Raw genomic sequence first — 19,321 nt, 5'->3', positions numbered from 1 at the left:
CACCCACTTGCCCAGAAGGTCTGATTCAAAGTTTTAGGAAATCAGTTCAGATGTGTCCAGGTGAACGTGGTGAGAGGATAACAGGCTTCTGTGTCCAGTAGAGAGGGAAGAAGGGAATGGAAGGAAAGCTGAAGGTGTCTCGGAGAAAGAACCTTTGCCTGCTCCCAGAGATGATGCAACGGAGTAGTCATTGGACTCGGCCAGCCCTGATGCCCAGCCTGGAGAATTTCAGTGGGAGTTCTGGGGGCCAGTGGAGGTACAGTAACTCTGGGAAAGGAGAAACCTTGGCGACACAGCTGTGATCAGATCAGGCAGGGGTCCTCAAACTTTTTGGGGGCCAGATCACGGTCCCTCAGAGAGCTGGAGGGCCGGACTATATGAACTACTAATTCCTTCTGTAATACCTCGGCTGCGCTCACTGCCCAAAAAACCTGGCAGGCCGGATCAGACTCCTCTGCTGGCCGCATGTGGCCCTCGGGCCGTAGTTTGAAGATGCCTGGATCAGGGTGTTCTTTGCTTAAGTCCCACTCAGCTTTCTCTTTGAGCCAAACCCATTCAGTCTTTATTTCAGCCCCTAAAACTATCCCCATGTCCTTCTCTGCCCTTTTCATTTTTATTTTTTAAAATATATTTTTATTGACTTCAGAGGGGAAAGGAGAGGGAGAAAGAGACAGAAACATCAAAGATGAGAGAGAATCATTGATTGGCTGCCTCCTGCATGCCACACAGTGGGGATCAAGCCCGAAACCCAGGTATGTGCCCTTCGCCAGAATCGAACCTGAAACTCTTCAATCCCCAGGTTGACACTGTATCCACTGAGCCAAACTGGCTAGGAACTTTTCTGCCCTTTTAAATGGCCAAAAGAATTACAGTCCCCAGACTGCCCTTGTTCTTGAGGACAGAAGCTGCCTATTAGTCATTTTCTATTTTTCAGTATTTTCTGGCACATATTTAACTCCTCGTCTTTCCACCTTTACAAGATCTGCTTCCTTTTTAGGAGCTCTGCTTATTTTTTTTCCTATAGTTATTCCCAGTCTCCCTAACCCTCCATCCCCCCACACATATGATCCTATTACATAGGACCTTCTTCTCAGCTAGAGGCCAGATAAACATTCTGTGTGAAGGTGTTAGCTTATGACAGCTTAAAGCATTTCCTCTCTAGCAAATGTGCAAAGGGAACCACTGAAAAAAATAATTTCAAAAACCTTTAGGAACCAAAAAAAGTAAGTTGCTGATAAAATTCTAGGGACCTGGGGAAGAGGTAATGAGAAAGGTAAATTTTTAGAGCAGAAGTTCTATTGATCACCCCTTAAGCTTCAGTATTTAGGCTGCTACTGATTGTAAATATTCCTAACACTGAGCTTCTAACACAGAGGTATAAGCACATCCCTCAGCCTTGTCCTTGAGTAGGTTTGGGGTTGGATGGGGTGAGCATAAGCAGGAAGTGTTTGAGTGCCTGTGCTTTCCAGTTGCCCCTGCAACACTGACAATTCACCCCTATTGGCCATTTCACCCCTATTAACAGGCTCCCTCACTAGACAGAGGGGTTTATGGGCCAACTCTGCCAGTCTCCTTGGCATTATCTAAGTCACTGCAATTCCACGAAAAGGTAAGGGAAAGTATAAATCAATAATGGTTTAGATTCATATTTCTTTCAATTCCCAACCCCAAATCTGATGCTGAGCAGCACAAAACAGCCGGAAAGACTCCAACTCAAAAGACTGAGCCTCCGAGCAACTTTCTTGTTAGTAAATTGTAATCTTTGGAAAATCTCTCAACATCTCTGAATTTCCATGTCAAACTACCTAAGGGGTAATGTACAGAGGTCCTATTTAACATATAAGAATGTAGTAAAGATCAATGAGATACTAAAGGTAAAAATTTTTTTAAAACATTAAATGGTATATAGAATTATGAACTTTTATCTATTGAAAAACCTATGACATTATAGATGACATCAAAAAGCACTTGATGTCTTTTTTTATTCCCCTTTGTGTCAGAGACTAATAATTTTACCAGTATTAATTTTGACATTATTTCACTGAATAATAGGACCTTCATATCAAGGCACATAGCAACCAATAACATAAAGACATTTCATGCCTTTCTATGCTGCTAAATGTAGCTAATGGCTAGGAGCTAGCCCATAAGATGTGGCTATTAGTGATGTGTGCAACTGCCTTCCATTTCCCTTCTTTGTTGTCTTCAATGTAGATGAGATGGCAGGAGCTGCGGCAGTCATCTTGGACCAGGAGATGGAATCTGCCCATGAGGACAAAAGAGCAAGAAAGTGCCTGGGTCTCTGGCAATGCCACACACCAGCTGTCAAGCCAGTTTGTCTTTTAAGTGAGACAACGATTCTCCCATCTCATTGAAGTCACTAACATGTTGAGTTTCTTTGTTTAAACAGCCAAATGGAAAACCTATCCAATAAACTTCTTATAGATCCTACTTTATGATCGATGCTTGCCTCCTTGCCAGGTCTGTCTGGTAGGCCTTCTCTCCCATACTATCTCTCTACAGACTTCTGAACAAATCCTCATTTTTCAAACCATCGATCAAACTGTGTATGACAGTTACTTCCTTTAGATGATAAAAAAACAAAACATGTTTTTATGAATTTTAACATTGGGTGTGATATCTTTTAACTGCTGCCTAAAACTAATTGCTAATGATATTAATTATTATAAAGGGGTTCCAGATAATTCTCAGGGCAGGTTTTTCTCTGGTTACCAAGAGAAGGCTGCCAATAAATGAGGCAGAATAGTCCTTAATAATGATAATAATCATTTAAACATACACAGATACACACACAGACACCTAATCTCAGTCTCATTACTGGGGCTGCCATGGCCAAAAAAAAGGAAAGGAATGTCTACCTCAGAGTTGCAGGCATCAATAGGATGTGGCACTCCCTGGGGAACTCTCTCTCTCTCTCTCTCTCTCTCTCTCTCTCTCTTTCCCCTCCTTCAGGCTTTTAACACTAATGTATCTGGAATTGATTTGGTTTGGGATCTGAAGGCTGACAACTTCCCCTGGATCCTTAGGCCCACATGCCTTTTGTTGGCATCCCTTTCCCGAGCTTCACTCAGCATGTAGGTGTGCAGTCAATTTTTGGAGAACAAACCGCATCCCCACTTCTTCATTTCTATCAACATAGGACCCCAGGGATATGACAAGTGTGCTGCTTTAGAATGAAATGATATGAGGGAGAAAGCCCTTGTCGGGCTTTTTAATTTGCTCAGCGCTGGCCTCGGGCCAACACAGAGAGATGGTTTCTCCTCTGAACATCCCAATAGCTGGTCTCCAGTGGAGCACCATACATCACGCCGTTAGCAGCAAGGCCATGGAAGCCTTTTGATATCAATCCTGAGGTGCCTAAGGAGCAGTGAAGTTAGCAGAGGCTGCCTCCAAGTCTCAGCTATGCACGAATTCCCTGCCAAAAACTTAAAGTGAGTTTAAAGGAAACAATCTGAATGCTTTCCAACTTGTTTTGATTTTCCACATGACAAAAGACTAGACGATCATTGTGGGGTGGTGTGTGTGTGTGTGTGTGTGTGTGTGTGTGTGTGTGGCAATAGCAGGCAGAGGGTAATTTGCAGACGTGCCATCCTCGGCAGAACATTGGATGTTAACACCAAAATGTGAAGAGAGAGCGAGCTTCTTTTCATTAATCCCAGCTGCAATTCTCCTTCCCTCCCTACCTTAGGAACAACTCATCAGAAAAGAAAACATTAATATTTTGTGAGCCTCATCTCTACCAAATAATAAGCAATATGTACTTGGCCCCTTTAACTCACCCTCATGAATGGCTGAAAAAGTACAATTGATTAAAAAAATCATCCGTTTCTCAGTTTATTGATGGGCTGGACTCACTCAAGGCCCCACGGCTCTGCTCTGGGTCACTGGCCACCTTAGGGCTGTCCCAGTTGTGTCACCCATATGGGATAGAGGCATATGCTTCTGAGCAATAATGGCTGGATTCTTGCATGATTGGCTGAAAGCTTTTATCCCATATGGAAATCATGATGGAATCCAAAGAGATTGTACTTTGCAGTCAGCCAGACCTAGCATACAATTCAGGAGAAAATTACATTTTGTCAGTGGGTTTCACTATACTCACCTATGAAATTGGGACTAATAATATATACTTGGTTGTGAATGCATTTAAAGTATGAAAAGGGCCTCCTACAGTTCCTGGCCAAAGGGAAGTCCCCCAAAATGCCTTCCCTCACGTGACAGATGAAGCCAAGGGAAGTGAGAGAAGAGTGTATGAGACTCTTCTAGGCCTTCCTTTGACAGAGGCACCAGCTTCCCTCCGTGCAGGCAGTCAATCCATGAATGCCTGTGGGTTGATTGACTCTCAACCCCAGAGAGAGTATTCTGGAGGATGAGATGCGGCTTATACAAAGCTGGCTTACACATCAAACATGTTGGATATCAATGAAATAGGCTTTTCAATCTGATTAAGGAGTTTTCACTCATTTTGCCTTTTAGCTCCTTGAGGGGATTGATCAGATAAATCTGTTGTGAAACTTACTGCTCACTCTGATCCTCCTTCTGATTGGTAGGTAGGCAAGGGATCGTGATTTCCTCCCACATATTTCTCCCCTTATTATTCAAAAGCATTGTGTTATCATCGTTGTGATTGGGAAAAAGTGAACATAAGAAACATTCAGCAAGGCTGTGCATTTTGGGGGGTTCAGTTTTACACAATCTAGCCAGCGCCAGCTGTAGCCAGAATCTAACAACAGGTAAAGACCACGTGGAGAGGAAAAAGTTACCAGGCTAGAAATATTTAAAATTTGAGGAGATAGAGTCTTTTTAAACTACCAGGATAATTGCCCCATCGTGTTCCATATCTCCTGGCCTAAATCAAAATTATTTATTTAAGGACCTCGACTATGTTTTGTATACCTGATACCTACCATTAGCTCATATTCTTCAAGCCAAATTCTTTTCAAATGTCTTTCCCTCTGTGATAGTAACATTTCAGACATGGCAGTAGGCAGTACCATATCAGAGAAGATGACTGCTCCAAAGAGGTAAAACTTGGAAATGTTCTTTAAAAACACACACACAAACACCTAAGGTCTGTAACCAGTTCGGAAATGGTAGACATGTATCTATCCTCCAACGTCACCCCAACCCCTCTTATCATTCATTTCTTACATTGAAAATACAACTCGGTAAAGAGTTCTCTCCATTGGCATTGGTTAATAAGCACATTTTCTCCCAAATGCCCCTGCCAACGTTCATTTCTCAGGGGCCACGGGCACCCTGACCTGAATCCACTTGCAGTTCCCTGAAATGTGGGGAAGGAAACATGGCTCAGGGCTGGGATGCAGGGTTTTGCCGGATGTGAGTCTCTAGTGATGGTCACTAGTAGGATACTTTCGTTTTAAAAGACGGCAACAAAACACATTTCTCTTCTTCTGATTTAAACCCCATTCAACTAGAGTTCAAAGACGACAGCCAACAGCAAAGTAAGGGTTGGCTAAAACCTCATCAAAGGACTTGAAAGGGACTTCTTTTTCTCTCTCTTTAAACCAACCAGTATTTCCATTACAGAGACAGCCCAGTTTCAGCAGAACATCCAAGCCAGGGTTTGGCTTTTCATGTCTGCCTCTGTGGGTCCAGCCACCCATGGTGTAACCTGCGCTGTGCCAAGGAGATTGCAAGGACACTGTTTCCTTTTTGGTGCTTCTCTCCTTGACCTTCTGAAGTGGTCTGTCTTGAATGCATTCCTACCCTACTCCAAATCACAGATAGGAAATGTCAGGAAGAAAAGAACAAGACCAATTCTCTCCAGCTGGATAGAGAGGAAGGAAAAGAGGAAGCAGGTCTCCACATCGGGCCACCAACAGCCAGATGTCCTCAGAATGGCCCAAGCGTCTCCAAGGTAACGCCACCGGGAGGAGAGGCAGGGGGTCACCATCTCACCACCTGACTGTTGTAGTCCTCAGTGACGGCCCCCTCTGTGTTCCCGTCCTCTTTGGGCCACCGGTGGCTCCGAGACTCCCGCTGCAGCCTCCGCTCCTCCCTCCTCTTCTGCCGGTCCCTCTGGTGCTCCAGCTGCTTGGTGTGGTGATAGCGCTGCTGGAAGAGATCTTTTGCGTACTCGTACAGCTGCATGTCCAGGAAGTTGAGCTCCTCGATGCGTTGGCGAGCACCATCGTTGATGTCCACATTGGAAGCCCGCGTGATGTTGAACTGTGTGAAGGGAGAGATGAACTTGAGGTTGAATGTCCTCTCGAAGAGAAACTGTGTCTTCCTCTGGAACTCGGTGAGCCCGAAGAAGGCCATGTTCTTCAGGTTGTTTTTCGCGCTCTGCAACAGGATGGCATTTCTTTCGCTCTCGTTCATGAAAGTCAAGTTGTAGCAGCCCACCAGGCTGAGGTCCGCCAGCATGCGCACCTGGCGGTTGTTAGCCAGGTTGTAGGTGCAGTCCATGAACTCGCGCAAGCTGACCCCAGACCAGTCATCCCCAGGGTAGCAGGTAGGTAGCTCATCGGGGGTGGGGCTTCTCCCATCACACATGTGGAGAGAGGTTTTCCATGTGGCCCCTCTCTGGACATGCTTCCACTCGCTCAGGTAACGGGACACTGGATCACGCAACATCGTGATGTAATAGAAATTCCTGGAAGAAATGAAAGGAAGAGTGTCAGTCATCGACAACTATGACTCTGGGATTCTGAACCTCTGTTGTCAATGGCTCTTCTGCCAGATGTTCATGTGAGAGTGTTTTCCAGGATTTGCACTGATGAAGGCAAATGTTCCCATATGTGCATATTTCCATAAGCACATGTGAGCCAGTTTTCAATAGTAAGTTTGCTGAACTTTTCCTCCCTCCTCTAGTGTGGGGAGGGAGAAGTAGGGGAATAGATCATTCATTCACTCAGCAATTATTCACTGATAAGTTACTACCAGCAATTACAATAGCTGACATCATGATATTTGAAATTTATTACCAATCCAATATCTATTTGATTCTTAAAACAAACTTTTGTAGTAGACATGAGACTATTTGTTAGGGAACCATGCAAGGAGGTAAAGTGATTTGTCCAAGGTCCTGGGCATAGAAAGGGCAAAGCTGGAAGCTAAGGAAGGCTTCTGTTTTTCTGTTTACACTGCTGTTCTAGATTATAAGGGATATGGGATTGGGAAGGATGAGCTGTATGTGAAGATTAATATTTACTGAGCAACTATTATGTGCCAGAAACTATACTAGGTAGTTTATGGATATTGACACAGATAATCCTGAATACAACTTTGTAAAATGAGATTTTTTTTTTTAATGAAACTGAGAACACAGAGACTGAAAAAGGTGAAAAATGTAACCCAAGATCCTAGAGCAAGTTAAAACTTGACATGCAATAATAGAATCTAGGCCTCTTTGATTTCATAGCCCCTGTGCTTTCCTGTGCACCAGACTGATATTTTAAAAACAAAAATGCGATTAATTGTCAGGTGCTGTGGTTATAATTACAGGTCTTATTTAAAGACATTCAATGAAACTTTGAAAAGAAGTACCATATATAATAAAAGGCTGATATGCAAATTGACCGAATGGCAGAACAACTGATCACTATGACATGCACTTACCACCAATGGGCAGACGCTCAATACAGGAGCTTCCCCCTGGTGGTCAGTGCCCTCCCACAAGGGTAGGCCACTCAGCCAAAGCCAAGCTCATAGCTGGCGAGTGCAGCGGCAGTGGTGCGAGCCGCTCCAACCTCTGCAGCAGCACTAAGGGGAGAGGGCCTAAGCTGGCAGTCAGACATCCCCAAGGGCTCCCAGACTGTGAGAGGCCACAGGCCAGGCTGAGGGACCCCCTCTGAGTGCACAAATATCATGCACCTAGCCTTTAGTATTCTATAAATGATTCGCTCCAGAATGATGAGGCAAAGATCAGGACACCTCTGGATTGAAAGGACAAAAAGAGAGTTGGAGAAGTCAGCAGAAAAAGACACAGTAGTAGGCATTAAAGAAAACAAAAATAGGTTCATAATGAGAAAAATCCTTCTCATAGTTTCAGCAGTTACCAGTGGAATGGGCTGCCCACCCCAGCACTTTGTCAACAGGTGTAACACTCAGCATTCTCCTGGGCAAAGTGTCCTGAAACATTCTAAAAAGAGCACTACACTTCACTTGGCCAACTAAACTGTTGTGTGGTTTTCTTAGTGCATACCTAATAAAAGCCCTGACAAAAATAAGGAATTTAAGGGTACAATGTTTTTTTATGTTGTTAGAAACAGCATAAAGATTGAGGAACTATAATATTTCAAATTATACATTTACTATATTCAGTTATTTTGAATGTCTAGCCAAATAATTTTGAAGTGTGCTAATGAAACTTCAAAATCTTAAGTAACACTCATTTCCCATTATATTAGGAGACGAAATTTACTGGAACTGCCCCAGACGGGCCAGCCTGAGCCCTTGCTTTTGCCAGCCAACACTTTCCATTACTCTGTTTGTCTTTTCCTGTGACAGAATGACAATTCCATCAGTGGGAGAAAATTTCCCAATAGGTCAGTAGAGAGAGCAGAAAACGACTGACACAGCTTCTGGGCTCCACAAAGAAATGTTGACAAAGTTTTGCTCAGAGATATTACTATGGTTGAATATTATGACATGTCATTATTAATCTTGCTTTGGGCCTATGTAGGGACTTGTTCACTTTCTAATTTTACAAGCAGAGACTGGCTTTTAATTCATAAGCAAATTTCATTGTAAATATAGAAACACAGTAATGTTGGTGATGTAACTCAGGTGTGGGTTAAGGATGCCAAACAGAAAAATTTAAGTCAGAGAGACCAATCATTGGGTCAAATAAGACCATACATGAAACATTTATTATTTCCCTATTAATTGGGCAAAACAGGAAACATAAAAAAGGATTTAAATTAAAAAGATGATGGCAATCAATTGATAAGTCTCAACCTCATTTATGTCTCACATTTGGACACAATATACATTAAAAAAATAAATTTTATTGATTTTTTTTACAGAGAGGAAGGGAGAGGGATAAAGAGCTAGAAACATCTATGAAAGAGAAACATCAATCAGCTGACTTCTGCACACCCCCTACTGGGGATGTGCCTGCAACCAAGGTACATGCCCTTGATGGGAATCAAACCTGGGACCTTTCAGTCTGCAGACCGACACTCTCTCCACTGAGCCAAACTGGTTTCGGCTCAAACCACATTTTTAAAGTAATCATATCAGCTGGAGAATTTTAGAGCTGGAAATTGCAATGGTTTGTGACATAAAAGTTCCACTGGAATCTGCTCCTGGAATCTTAGGAGTCTTTATCTTACTTGAAAAAATTGGCCATAGAGTTCCTGATGCCTTCATTTCATTGGAATCGACATAGTCTCAAAGCAGACTAAAACTGACATAAGCTTGAAATTTTCTTGGTTTCAGATTTAACTTTATTCAGTTTAACATTGTATGTAATAATGACTGACAAGAGAGTAGGGCCATGTTTACATGAGTAAAATCAAGTCCCAAATGTCTACAAGTTCTATTAGCCAAATAGATAAGAGGTCCATTTGTAACTAAAATTAACTCTGACATCAAGACAGAAAAATGTACGAGTAGAACATTTATATTGATAAAGTTCAAAGCTGCTCCATCTCATGGGTCTGGAATGGAATGGCTAATAGCATTTGGGTTTTGCTTTATCAGACATATTCTCATGTATGTTTTGTTTATTTCAATCCTGCAAAGCAGTCAAAATGATAAGATAGTAACAATAGTAAAAATAAAATAATAGGGTTGAAGAAGAATCACTATTGAAGAAAACTACCCTATAAAATTTGATTAATTAAATCATAATTCTCATTTCTACATTTTTCTACTTTCAGTTGCTTCTCTATTTTTAGACAGAACATTGCAAAAATCACTGATGAAGTAATATCTACTTCCAGGCCTCATAACCATCCTTTAGTAATTAATTAATTAATTTATTTATTTTAATCCTTACCTGAGGATATTTTTCCCATTGATTTTTAGAGAGAGTGAAAGGGAGGGAGGAGTAGGGAAAAGACAAAGAGAGAAAAAGAAGCTCACATGGATGGATTGCCTCCCACATGCACCTTTGCCAGTGCCAGGTATCAAACCTGCAACCAAGATACATGCCCTTGGCAGTGAATCAAACCTGAGAAGAGTTGGTCCATGGGTGGGTGTTTTAACCACTGAACTAACTGGCCAGGGCACACACCCAGCCTTTATTGTGTACAAGCTTTGCACCAAGGTCATTAATCTCCTCCCTACCTCAAAATAACGAAACTCATTTTCTTCTGCTCCCATAACTTCCACTTCAGTTCCTAAAACACTTATAGGGTCAGGACTACCGAAATTTGCAACTTTCCTTTTTAAGCCTTACTTATTCAACAGCACAATGGAGTTTCCGTACAACAAAGAAAAGGGAGGAAGTACAAACAGTTACCAAACAAAGCCTGTTATGGCCACAACGCAGAGGCTTTCATGCCCTCCTGTTCCTTTTAACTCCATCTCCTAAGCCTAGACAGCATCATCTGTTCATATATTTGTTCTTACAGTTAACCCAAACTCTCCCCAGGTTTTAAAATTTCAAATAAATTATAATGTTCCCCCTTCATCTATCCATTCATTCATTCATTAGCTTTCCAACATTAATTGAGTGCTCTCTCTACCCCTTCCTTCACCCCGCCTATAATTGCTAAGTACTGGGGCTAGGAATCAGGACGAAGAGATGGCTAAGATGTTGTCCTCAAAGAGAATTCAGGCACCCAATGATTTTGCTAAAATAAAAGAAATTCAACCACCAATTTAGGAGATTTCTGCCAACCTCCCTGGACCAGAACAATCTCTAAGACAGGTAACTTTGTGCCAGTGACAGCATCCTGTCAGCCGGTTTCCCATTAGCCACCTGCTTTGTTGAGAACTCAGGCGAATTCATATAAGCATGTCTGTAAAGCAATTGCAACTCTTTAGCATTGCCATTCTCTGGACCAGTATCCATGTACTCAGGTAGATTAGGGCACTGGTGCCACGGTTGCTTCAATAATTAGTTTAACCGCCCTAACCTGTTTGGCTCAGTCGCATCGGCTTGTGGACTCAAGGGTCCCAGGTTCGATTTTAGTCAAGGGCATATACCTTGATTGCGGGCACATCCCCATCGGGAGGTGTGCAGGAGGCAGCTGATTGATGTTTCTCTCTCACCGATGTTTCTGACTCTCACTCCCTCTCCCTTCCTCTGTGTAAAAAAGCAATAAAATATATATATATTTTTAAATCATTTTAACCGATTTTCATCATAGGAACTATCATGGCTTATTAAAGTCCTAAGACACAGAATACACATTTTTTCATGGCTGCTTTATAATTACTTTAGCATCTTGCACTTCTGTAAGATAATCATGTTAAAAAAAACAAAACAAAAAAACAAACTCTTAATACTGTACAAGGGTGTTACTGCCTTCCCTCAGTCTTTGCCTTTTCCTTTGCTCATTTGCATCCAACTTAACCTTCCTGGCCAGCTCTTATCCATCTTCCCTGACTTTTCCAGGCTCTAGGATGTGCTGCATCACCTACCGCCCTTTAACTGGCATGCAGAAGTCCTGGTTGAATCTACCCTTTAAGTTTCTTTTTGATAACTGGACCGAGGCTTTGTGTTCCAGGGCACCTAACACAATCCTGCTCACTGCAAATGTTCAATAAATGATGCTACACAAAACAAATGAGCATCACATGAGATAAATGTATTTTCATGACAAAGATTAATATTGTCTTCGATAAATGACTTTTTCTCTCCTAAAAACTAATCTGATATTATTTTTAAATGTCTAAAATGTGTGAAATGAATAAAAGGATATGTAATCTTCTAGTATATTTATAATTTGATTGTGATTGTTGATATTCAAGAACAGGCAGTCAGTATAGACTTTGGGTAGAAAGCTGAATATTCCGTACAACAGGTAGTTAGTAGCAATGAGATAGGTGCTTCTTTTTAAGTGTTAAACTTACTAGTTTTCTTCTCCATTGCTGTTTATTATTTAATTGCTCAGTTCTTTCATTATAAAGTCATTTAATTAATATGTGCTTTTTGAGGGTTTGTTACATGTGAGGAGTCACTCTAGAAAATGTGAAGAACATAAATAAATAAATAAATAAATAAATAAATAAATAAATAAAATGCCCTCAAGTATTGTGGGTGCAAGGGTGGCAGATTAGAAAAAGGCATTGATTAAGTTACGGAGGTAAGGAGTGGACACAGAAGATTTAAGAATGTACAGTGAGCAATATGGCCTAATTACACCAGGAAGTTCATATTATGCATTTTCACTAAACGTTTTTTAATAACTGAATGAACGGAAGGAGGGCATAAACTAGAAGAGGATGCTGAAGCCAAATTGTCATGGGCTCTGAAAGCAACTGTGAATTGCTAAAATAGGAAATGTGTTGACCTAGGAAGATTCATTCAGCAACAGGATTCAGGATGGACAACAGTAGGTCAGGGGAGATATTCGGCAACCTTGGTGAGAGACCAGCAGGGAAGAACCCAAGAATGTGGGTGTGGATAAAAAAGTCTCCTTGACAGATTCCAGAAATATCATACACCCAGCTGTCATTATTCCTTCTGCCTTCCTCATTGTTAGCTTCCTCTACACTACCTTTCCCTCCTCAGTATTTTCTGTTTCCCTCTCAGTCCTGTAATGGAAAAGAGGCAGAACTAATGTGCTCATCAAAATAGTGGAACAAGAAGTATAAGTCACTGGAATGACTCTGCCTGTGGTATTTAAAAATTCACCTTTCTGCTGAAACTGGTTTGGCTCAGTGGATAGAGCATCGGCCTGTGGACTAAAGGTCCCGGGTTCAATTCCGGTCAAGGCCATGTACCTTGGTTGCGGGCACATCCCTGGTAGAGGGTGTGCAGGAGGCAGCTGATAGATGATTCCCTCTCATCGATGTTTCCAACTCTCTATCCCTCTCTCTTTCTCTCTGTAAAAAATCAATAAAAAAAAATTCACCTTTCTTATTGTTAAATAATATTCCATTATATCTCACATCTTCTTTATTCATTCATCTATCAATGGGCACCTGGGTTGCTTCCACATCTTATCTATTGTAAATAATGCTGCAATGAATATAGGAGTGCATATGTCTTTTCAAATTGGTGTTTTTATTTTTTGTAGATCAATACCCAGAAGTGAAATTGCTGGTAGTTCTATTTTTAATTTATTTGAGGAACCTGCATACTGTTTTCCATAGTGGCTGCACCAATTTGCAATCCTATCCAATACTGGGAATGTCCACTTTCTCCACATCCTAGCTAACACTTATTATTTGAAATATTGTCATTTACGTGCATGACAATTAAGTCAGATAGAGAAAGACAAATAACATATGATTTTACTTATATCTAGAATCCAAAAAACAAAACAAACAAAATATACACAGATTCATAGGCACAGAGAACAAACTGATAGTTGCCAAAGGGGAGCAGTAGTAGGGGATGGGAGAAAAAGATTAAGGAGAAGTAGACGTGCAAACTTTCAGTTATAAAATGAATAAGTCATAGGAAGGTAATGCACATCACAGAAAATATAATCAATAATATTGTAATAACTGTACAGTGACCGATGATTACTAGACTTATCATGGTGATCACATCATAAGGTATATAAATTTAGAATTACTATGTTGTACACCTAAAATTAATATAATATTGTACAGAAGCTATACTTTAATATGGAATATTCACTTTTATGAGGCTATGACTTGCCTAGCTGATGAGAATGTTTCTCAAAGAACCTATAAAATGCTAGATGCATAGGGGAGGTTTAATAAATATACAGGGGTGGCAAAAGTAGGTTACTAATAATAAATAATACAATAATAAGTAGATAAATAATAATACAAGAATAAGCTCTGCTTTGTGTACTCACAGCTGTAAACCCACTTTTGCCAACCACTGTATTCCTTCCACTACTAGCTTAACCCTCATAAAATCAAGCAACAAAATTCATATCATCATACTTCATACTTCTATGCATTCATAAAAACTTAGCTCAACTAAAAACTCCTCCAGCCTGCCTTCTGTGATACCCTCAGTGGAAGGCATATCTGTCCCCCTGAAACCTGTGCCTCTCATGCTTTATCTTTCTATTAAAATCTAGAGGCCAGATGCACGAAGATTCATTCAAGAATGGGACTTCCTTCTCCTGGTTACCAGCACCGCCTTTGCTCTGGCCAAAGCCACCTTTCCGTCTTCCCATGCTGCCTAGGGGCCCGGAGCAGCTGGGGCAGTGCAGAACACCTGCATCCCGCCCCACCCCTGGCCTCAGCAATGTGCATGCAAATTATTCTGCCATCTTTGTTTGCCTAATTTGCATACTCACTTCTGATTGGCTGGTGGGCATCGCAAAGGTATGGTCGATTTTCATCTTTCTCTTTTATTAGTGTAGATTTCAAATGTTTAAAATTTTAGTTGCCATGCAATATTATATTAGTTTCACATGTACAACATAGTGATTAGACATTTCATTTTTTATTATGTGATCATGACAATAAGTCTAGTAACCGTCTGTCACTATGTGGTTATTACAATATTATTGCCTGTATTTCCTAAGCTGTATTTTATATCCTCTTGACAGTTTTTGTAACTGCCAATTTGTTCTTTTTACCATTCCCTCCAACCTCTTCCCATCTGGTAACCATCAATTTGTTCTCAGTATCTATAAGTTTGTTTCTATTTTACTTATGTTGGTTTTTAGATTCCATATATAAGTAAAAACATATGGTGTTTGTCTTTCTCTGACTTATTTCACTTACCATAATACCCTCTAGGTTAGGGGTGTCGAACTCAATCAGAGAAGGGGCCAAAATCTAAAATCCAGCCTAAATCGCGGGCCGAATGGTTTACTGAACAGTCATAAACTGTCATTGTGATGGAAATGCAGCGGAGTGCAGTGATGACAGCGCGGTGCGGGCCACATTGCAAGGCCTGGCGGGACGGATTTGGCCCGCTGGCCTTGTGTTTGACACATGTGCTCTAGGTCCATCTATAGCATTGCAAATGGTAGGATAGCATTCCTTTTTATGGCTGAATAATATTCCACTGTATATACATACTTGCATGCTTTATCTACATTCCAGTGACTAGTGACTGTCTTTTCCCTTAAATAAGCTTTATGCTTTACTCATTTTTCTTTCCCCAAACCATATGAAAAATGACCTCATACACCATGATGCATATAAAGTGTTCAATGTTTGTGGAATGAATAAATAGATTCATTTTATTAGTCACTCTTTCAGGAATTCTGATGGTGATGTGCTCAGTTGATCAAACATGTTGGTGCCTTAACCAACAAAAGTGGTCCAGGTGAAGGCTCTCTCATAGGCTAGATCTTGTGAAATGTATGGGAAACAGTCAATTCCTCCTCTTTCCTCTTGCCCTCCAGACTTTAAAATGAGTTTTCCCTACATAATTATGTTTGCCAAAGCTCAGTGTCTCACAATGAACGAAGGGTGTCCAAAGGAGATCTTTGGCCCTCGCCACAGAGCATGCAGACAACTGGCACATCTCCCACATAAGCTGATGTGTGCGCTTCCAAAACATGCAACCTAGTTCCCCCTCCACCCTCCTGTACTGCGTGCTGGAGTCATTTTCCAAATGTTCAGAATGGAATTAATTTCTCGACTCCCTTTAGAGCCATACACTCATTACGGGCTGTCCAGTCTTCATTATCTCAGTAGAGTATTATCTGACTAAACTGTATCTGATAGGGGGAATTGTGGCAGCTGGAGCTTAGCAGTCAGACTGCCCTTTGACAGAGCGATGAAAAGGCCTTTTGTTCAAGCCTTGAAAACAAATTAAGGAATTTAAAAATGATGTGCTAAGCAAATGGAATATTGGGAACTATCATTGTTAAGCATCATAAGAAAGAAGTTTAGAAGGCCGGCAGTGGTGTGTGTCAGAGTAACCGGGTCCAAGAGGATCCAGCATTATGATGGGAAAATACAGACATGCGCTGGTTATCTTACCTTACAAGGAGCCTTACATCTGCTCCATCCCTCCCCACCCCCAACCTTTCCCTCAAAGCTTCCCTTACCTCCTCTCCCACGGTGACTTACAAAGCAGCTAGACCCTTTTGGCTAAGGCATTGCTATTTTACTTAGGACTCAAAGATCTAGACTCCTTTCAGTTGGAAAGAGAGAAGAGAGGAATGCCTGCAGTGCTTCCCTTAGGAGGAGAGAGGCTCTGTATTCCTTTTCTTACCTGCGTGCCTGATAACGGTAAAGGGAGAATAGGATAGATGTAGCTAGCCTAGCTTTTTAAATTTTTTTACATCATTAATTTTCCTCCCTTCCCCAACTTAGAAGTGTAATACCTTGTCATTATGGAAAATACGAGCAATGCAGAACAGAAGAAATTGAGGCAAATAAAAATCACCTAAAATCACTGCTCAGCTATAGCCACAGTTAAATATATATACATATATTTCTTTTACAGATTTGAGATTATAATATAAGTGATATTTTAACCTACATTTTAAACTCAAACATACAGGATGAACATTTTTTTCCTATTTTATTTAATGTTCTTCCATAAAAGCATAATATTCCAATTATGGATGTCCAATAATCTATGTGACCAGTCTCCCAGTTTCAGACAAGGAGGCTGACTATATTTGGAGGGATACACTAGAAACAATAATCTGATGAACATTCTAAGCCAGAACTACTTGGACAAAGAATAAATTGCTAGGAGTAGACATTCTGAGTCAAGAACATTGTCCCTATTTCATTTACAAAATGACAATATATGACCACAGTCAACATGACCGAGGACAGGGCCATTGCATGAGGGCCGACATCATCAAGAACCAGGGGACAAGGCCCCTGGGAGCCAGGGGAGGGTGTCACACAGGCTCCTGGCCCTGCTCCCTCTGGGCTGGGCCAGAACAGGAACCTATTAGGGACATTCCAGGTCAGCCTGAGTGGGGTTTGTGTCATAGCGATGAGGAAACATTCTCCCAAAAAGATATGTTTATTTTGTACTTAATGATCGGCTGGCATATCACATTAGAGACTAGACATTTGTGGAATCAAATCCCGCTGCAACAGTTCTGCAGCTGTGTTAAAGCTGACATCTGGATCAGAAAGATGGAGGTCCCTGGCTCAGGCAGATTTAGTGCTGGTCCTCAAAGAAACAGACGCTTGAGCAGCAGCTTTCCTATACTGTCCAGGTGTCAGCCAACTCTAATGAAGGGAAGTCACGCATGATACTAACCCAACCAAACAAAAGCATGAATAGAGGCTTCTGCAGGACACCGGTCATTTCTCAGTGATGATAGGCCGGCTTCCCATTTCCCAGAGAAAGGGTTAGTATTTATCAATAAGATAAAATTTTAAATCCTGTCATGTTGCTGCTTTATATTGATGTGAAACCCATGAGCCTCCAACTCACTAAAATGCCATGACTTGCTGGTGGTTGTCATATTTGCTTTCACTTTTCCCCAAGTGGCTGCTGCAGGAATAAATTTCAGGGCAGGCATGGTCCAGGGACTTGTTCTCGCTATCTTTGCTGAGCACAGTTCCTCCCAGCACAGTTTCAAATGTGCCAGGGAGGGTCCTGCGCTCATGCATTATGCAGAGACTTCCGTGATTATTTGGTTCACAGGTGCCCTGCGCTGCATGGCTTTGTTGGGATTTGGGCACGGGGACGTTGCGAGGCAGGCACTCTGCTCTGCAAAGCTGTGGTTTATGCATGTGGGCATCCAGCTGAAGCCTGAAGCCGCCCCAGAGTGAGATAAGGCCCAATTCAGTCTCACTCACAGCTCTAATCCCAGCCAGGCAAAGCAGAACACCAGATAGTACACTCAGATTGTGTTATCGGGCCATTCGGGTGCAGAGGGCTCGCTCTTTAGCTAATTTCACAGGCGCTATTTTTAGGGAATGTGAGACTTACACAAGGTGGAGCTGACCAGGTGCCTCCTTGTTTTGCACTAGTCAATTTGGAAAGGAAAAGAAGGAAATCAGGATATTTAAGAACAAGGCACAGGTTCCGATATTTAGGCTAATATCTGACAGCTTTGATACAGATTTTCCTAAAGCATCATGAGAACTGAAAACAAAACAAACAACAAACAAACAAAACCTCAAATCTTTCCAGAGCTTTCCATAAAAGATTATTTTGAGTTAGGATCTGCCTAAAATTCTGCTATCAGGACGGGGCAATCATTTTAGCATATTTAACAAAATACTTTGCCAGTTCTCTAAGAAAGAGTGCTTAGATATGATCCCTTAAGTTAGGGGTGTCGAACTCAATCAGAGAAGGGGCCAAAATCTAAAATCCAGCCTAAATCGCGGGCCGAATGGTTTACTGAACAGTCATAAACTGTCATTGTGATGGAAACGCAGCGGAATGCAGTGATGACAGCGCGGTGCGGGCCACATTGCAAGGCCTGGCGGGACGGATTTGGCCCGCTGGCCTTGTGTTTGACACATGTGCCTTAAGTGATGATTAGGAACAAGCTAACTTAAAATAAGGAAAGTGCATGTGAAATAAAAATCGATAGCAGTAGAAATAATAATAATGCCTAACATTTATTGCCTGCTTACCATGTCCAAGTACAGTTCTAAGTGCTGTACTGCATTGACCAATTTAGTCATCAAAACAACTCTGTGTTACGTAGTCTTTTGGACGATGTCTGCAGTTTCACCAAGTGATGACAGTTTTGACAGTCTCTTCCATCATCTCATACGCATCAGGCTGTAGAGATGCGATTTGTGACTTAATGCTGCAGTGGTCGGGGCTTTCTTGAATTCAAAGCTCCAGAAGCCAAATGACCATCTCAAAAAAAAGGGATTTGTGCTTCCCTGTGGGTAGGCAGCAGGAGACATAAGTGAGGGAGCACTCTGCAGGGTCAGGGGGACATAAGGCATTGGCTCCTCTCAACCTCAGGCATGAATGGGTGAAGAAGGTCCTTTATATGTTTACAGTGCAGAAGTCCTAGATACAGTTTCCTGAGCTCAGCACACCCACAAAAGCACATGCCAAGTTGACACTTGAGGAAAGGGTATTAGAGGCACGAGGGGATTATAGCAGTTCCATTCTTTTTTTATTTTTTTTTTATTTTTATTGATTTCAGAGAGAGAGGGAAGGACAGGAAGAAAGAGACAGAAACATCCATGAGAGAGAAACATCAGCCTCAATCACTGCCTCCTGCATGCCCCCACTGAGGACAGAGCCCACCAACCCAGCATATGCCCTGACCTGGAATAGAACCTGCAATATCCAGGTGCATGGGTCGGCACTCAACAACTG

The 19,321-nt window shown here is 41.7% G+C and overlaps 1 protein-coding gene across 1 annotated transcript in view; it reads right to left on the bottom strand.

The window, feature by feature from the left end:
- Nucleotides 1-1,514: 1,514 nt before the first annotated feature.
- Nucleotides 1,515-19,321, bottom strand: part of HS6ST3 (heparan sulfate 6-O-sulfotransferase 3) — a 682,367-nt gene continuing 664,560 nt past the window's right edge. The window contains exon 2 of the mRNA XM_036457361.2: nucleotides 1,515-6,640. Coding sequence (XP_036313254.1) covers nucleotides 5,932-6,640 — 709 coding nt within the window. The 3' untranslated portion in view covers nucleotides 1,515-5,931. The remainder of the gene's footprint in view (nucleotides 6,641-19,321) is intronic.

Source organism: Pipistrellus kuhlii, unplaced genomic scaffold (genome assembly GCF_014108245.1).
Source record: "Pipistrellus kuhlii isolate mPipKuh1 unplaced genomic scaffold, mPipKuh1.p scaffold_m20_p_3, whole genome shotgun sequence".
NCBI lineage: Eukaryota > Metazoa > Chordata > Mammalia > Chiroptera > Vespertilionidae > Pipistrellus > Pipistrellus kuhlii.
Note: the sequence above shows the minus strand (reverse complement) of the source record. Positions and strands in the feature narration are given on the sequence as shown.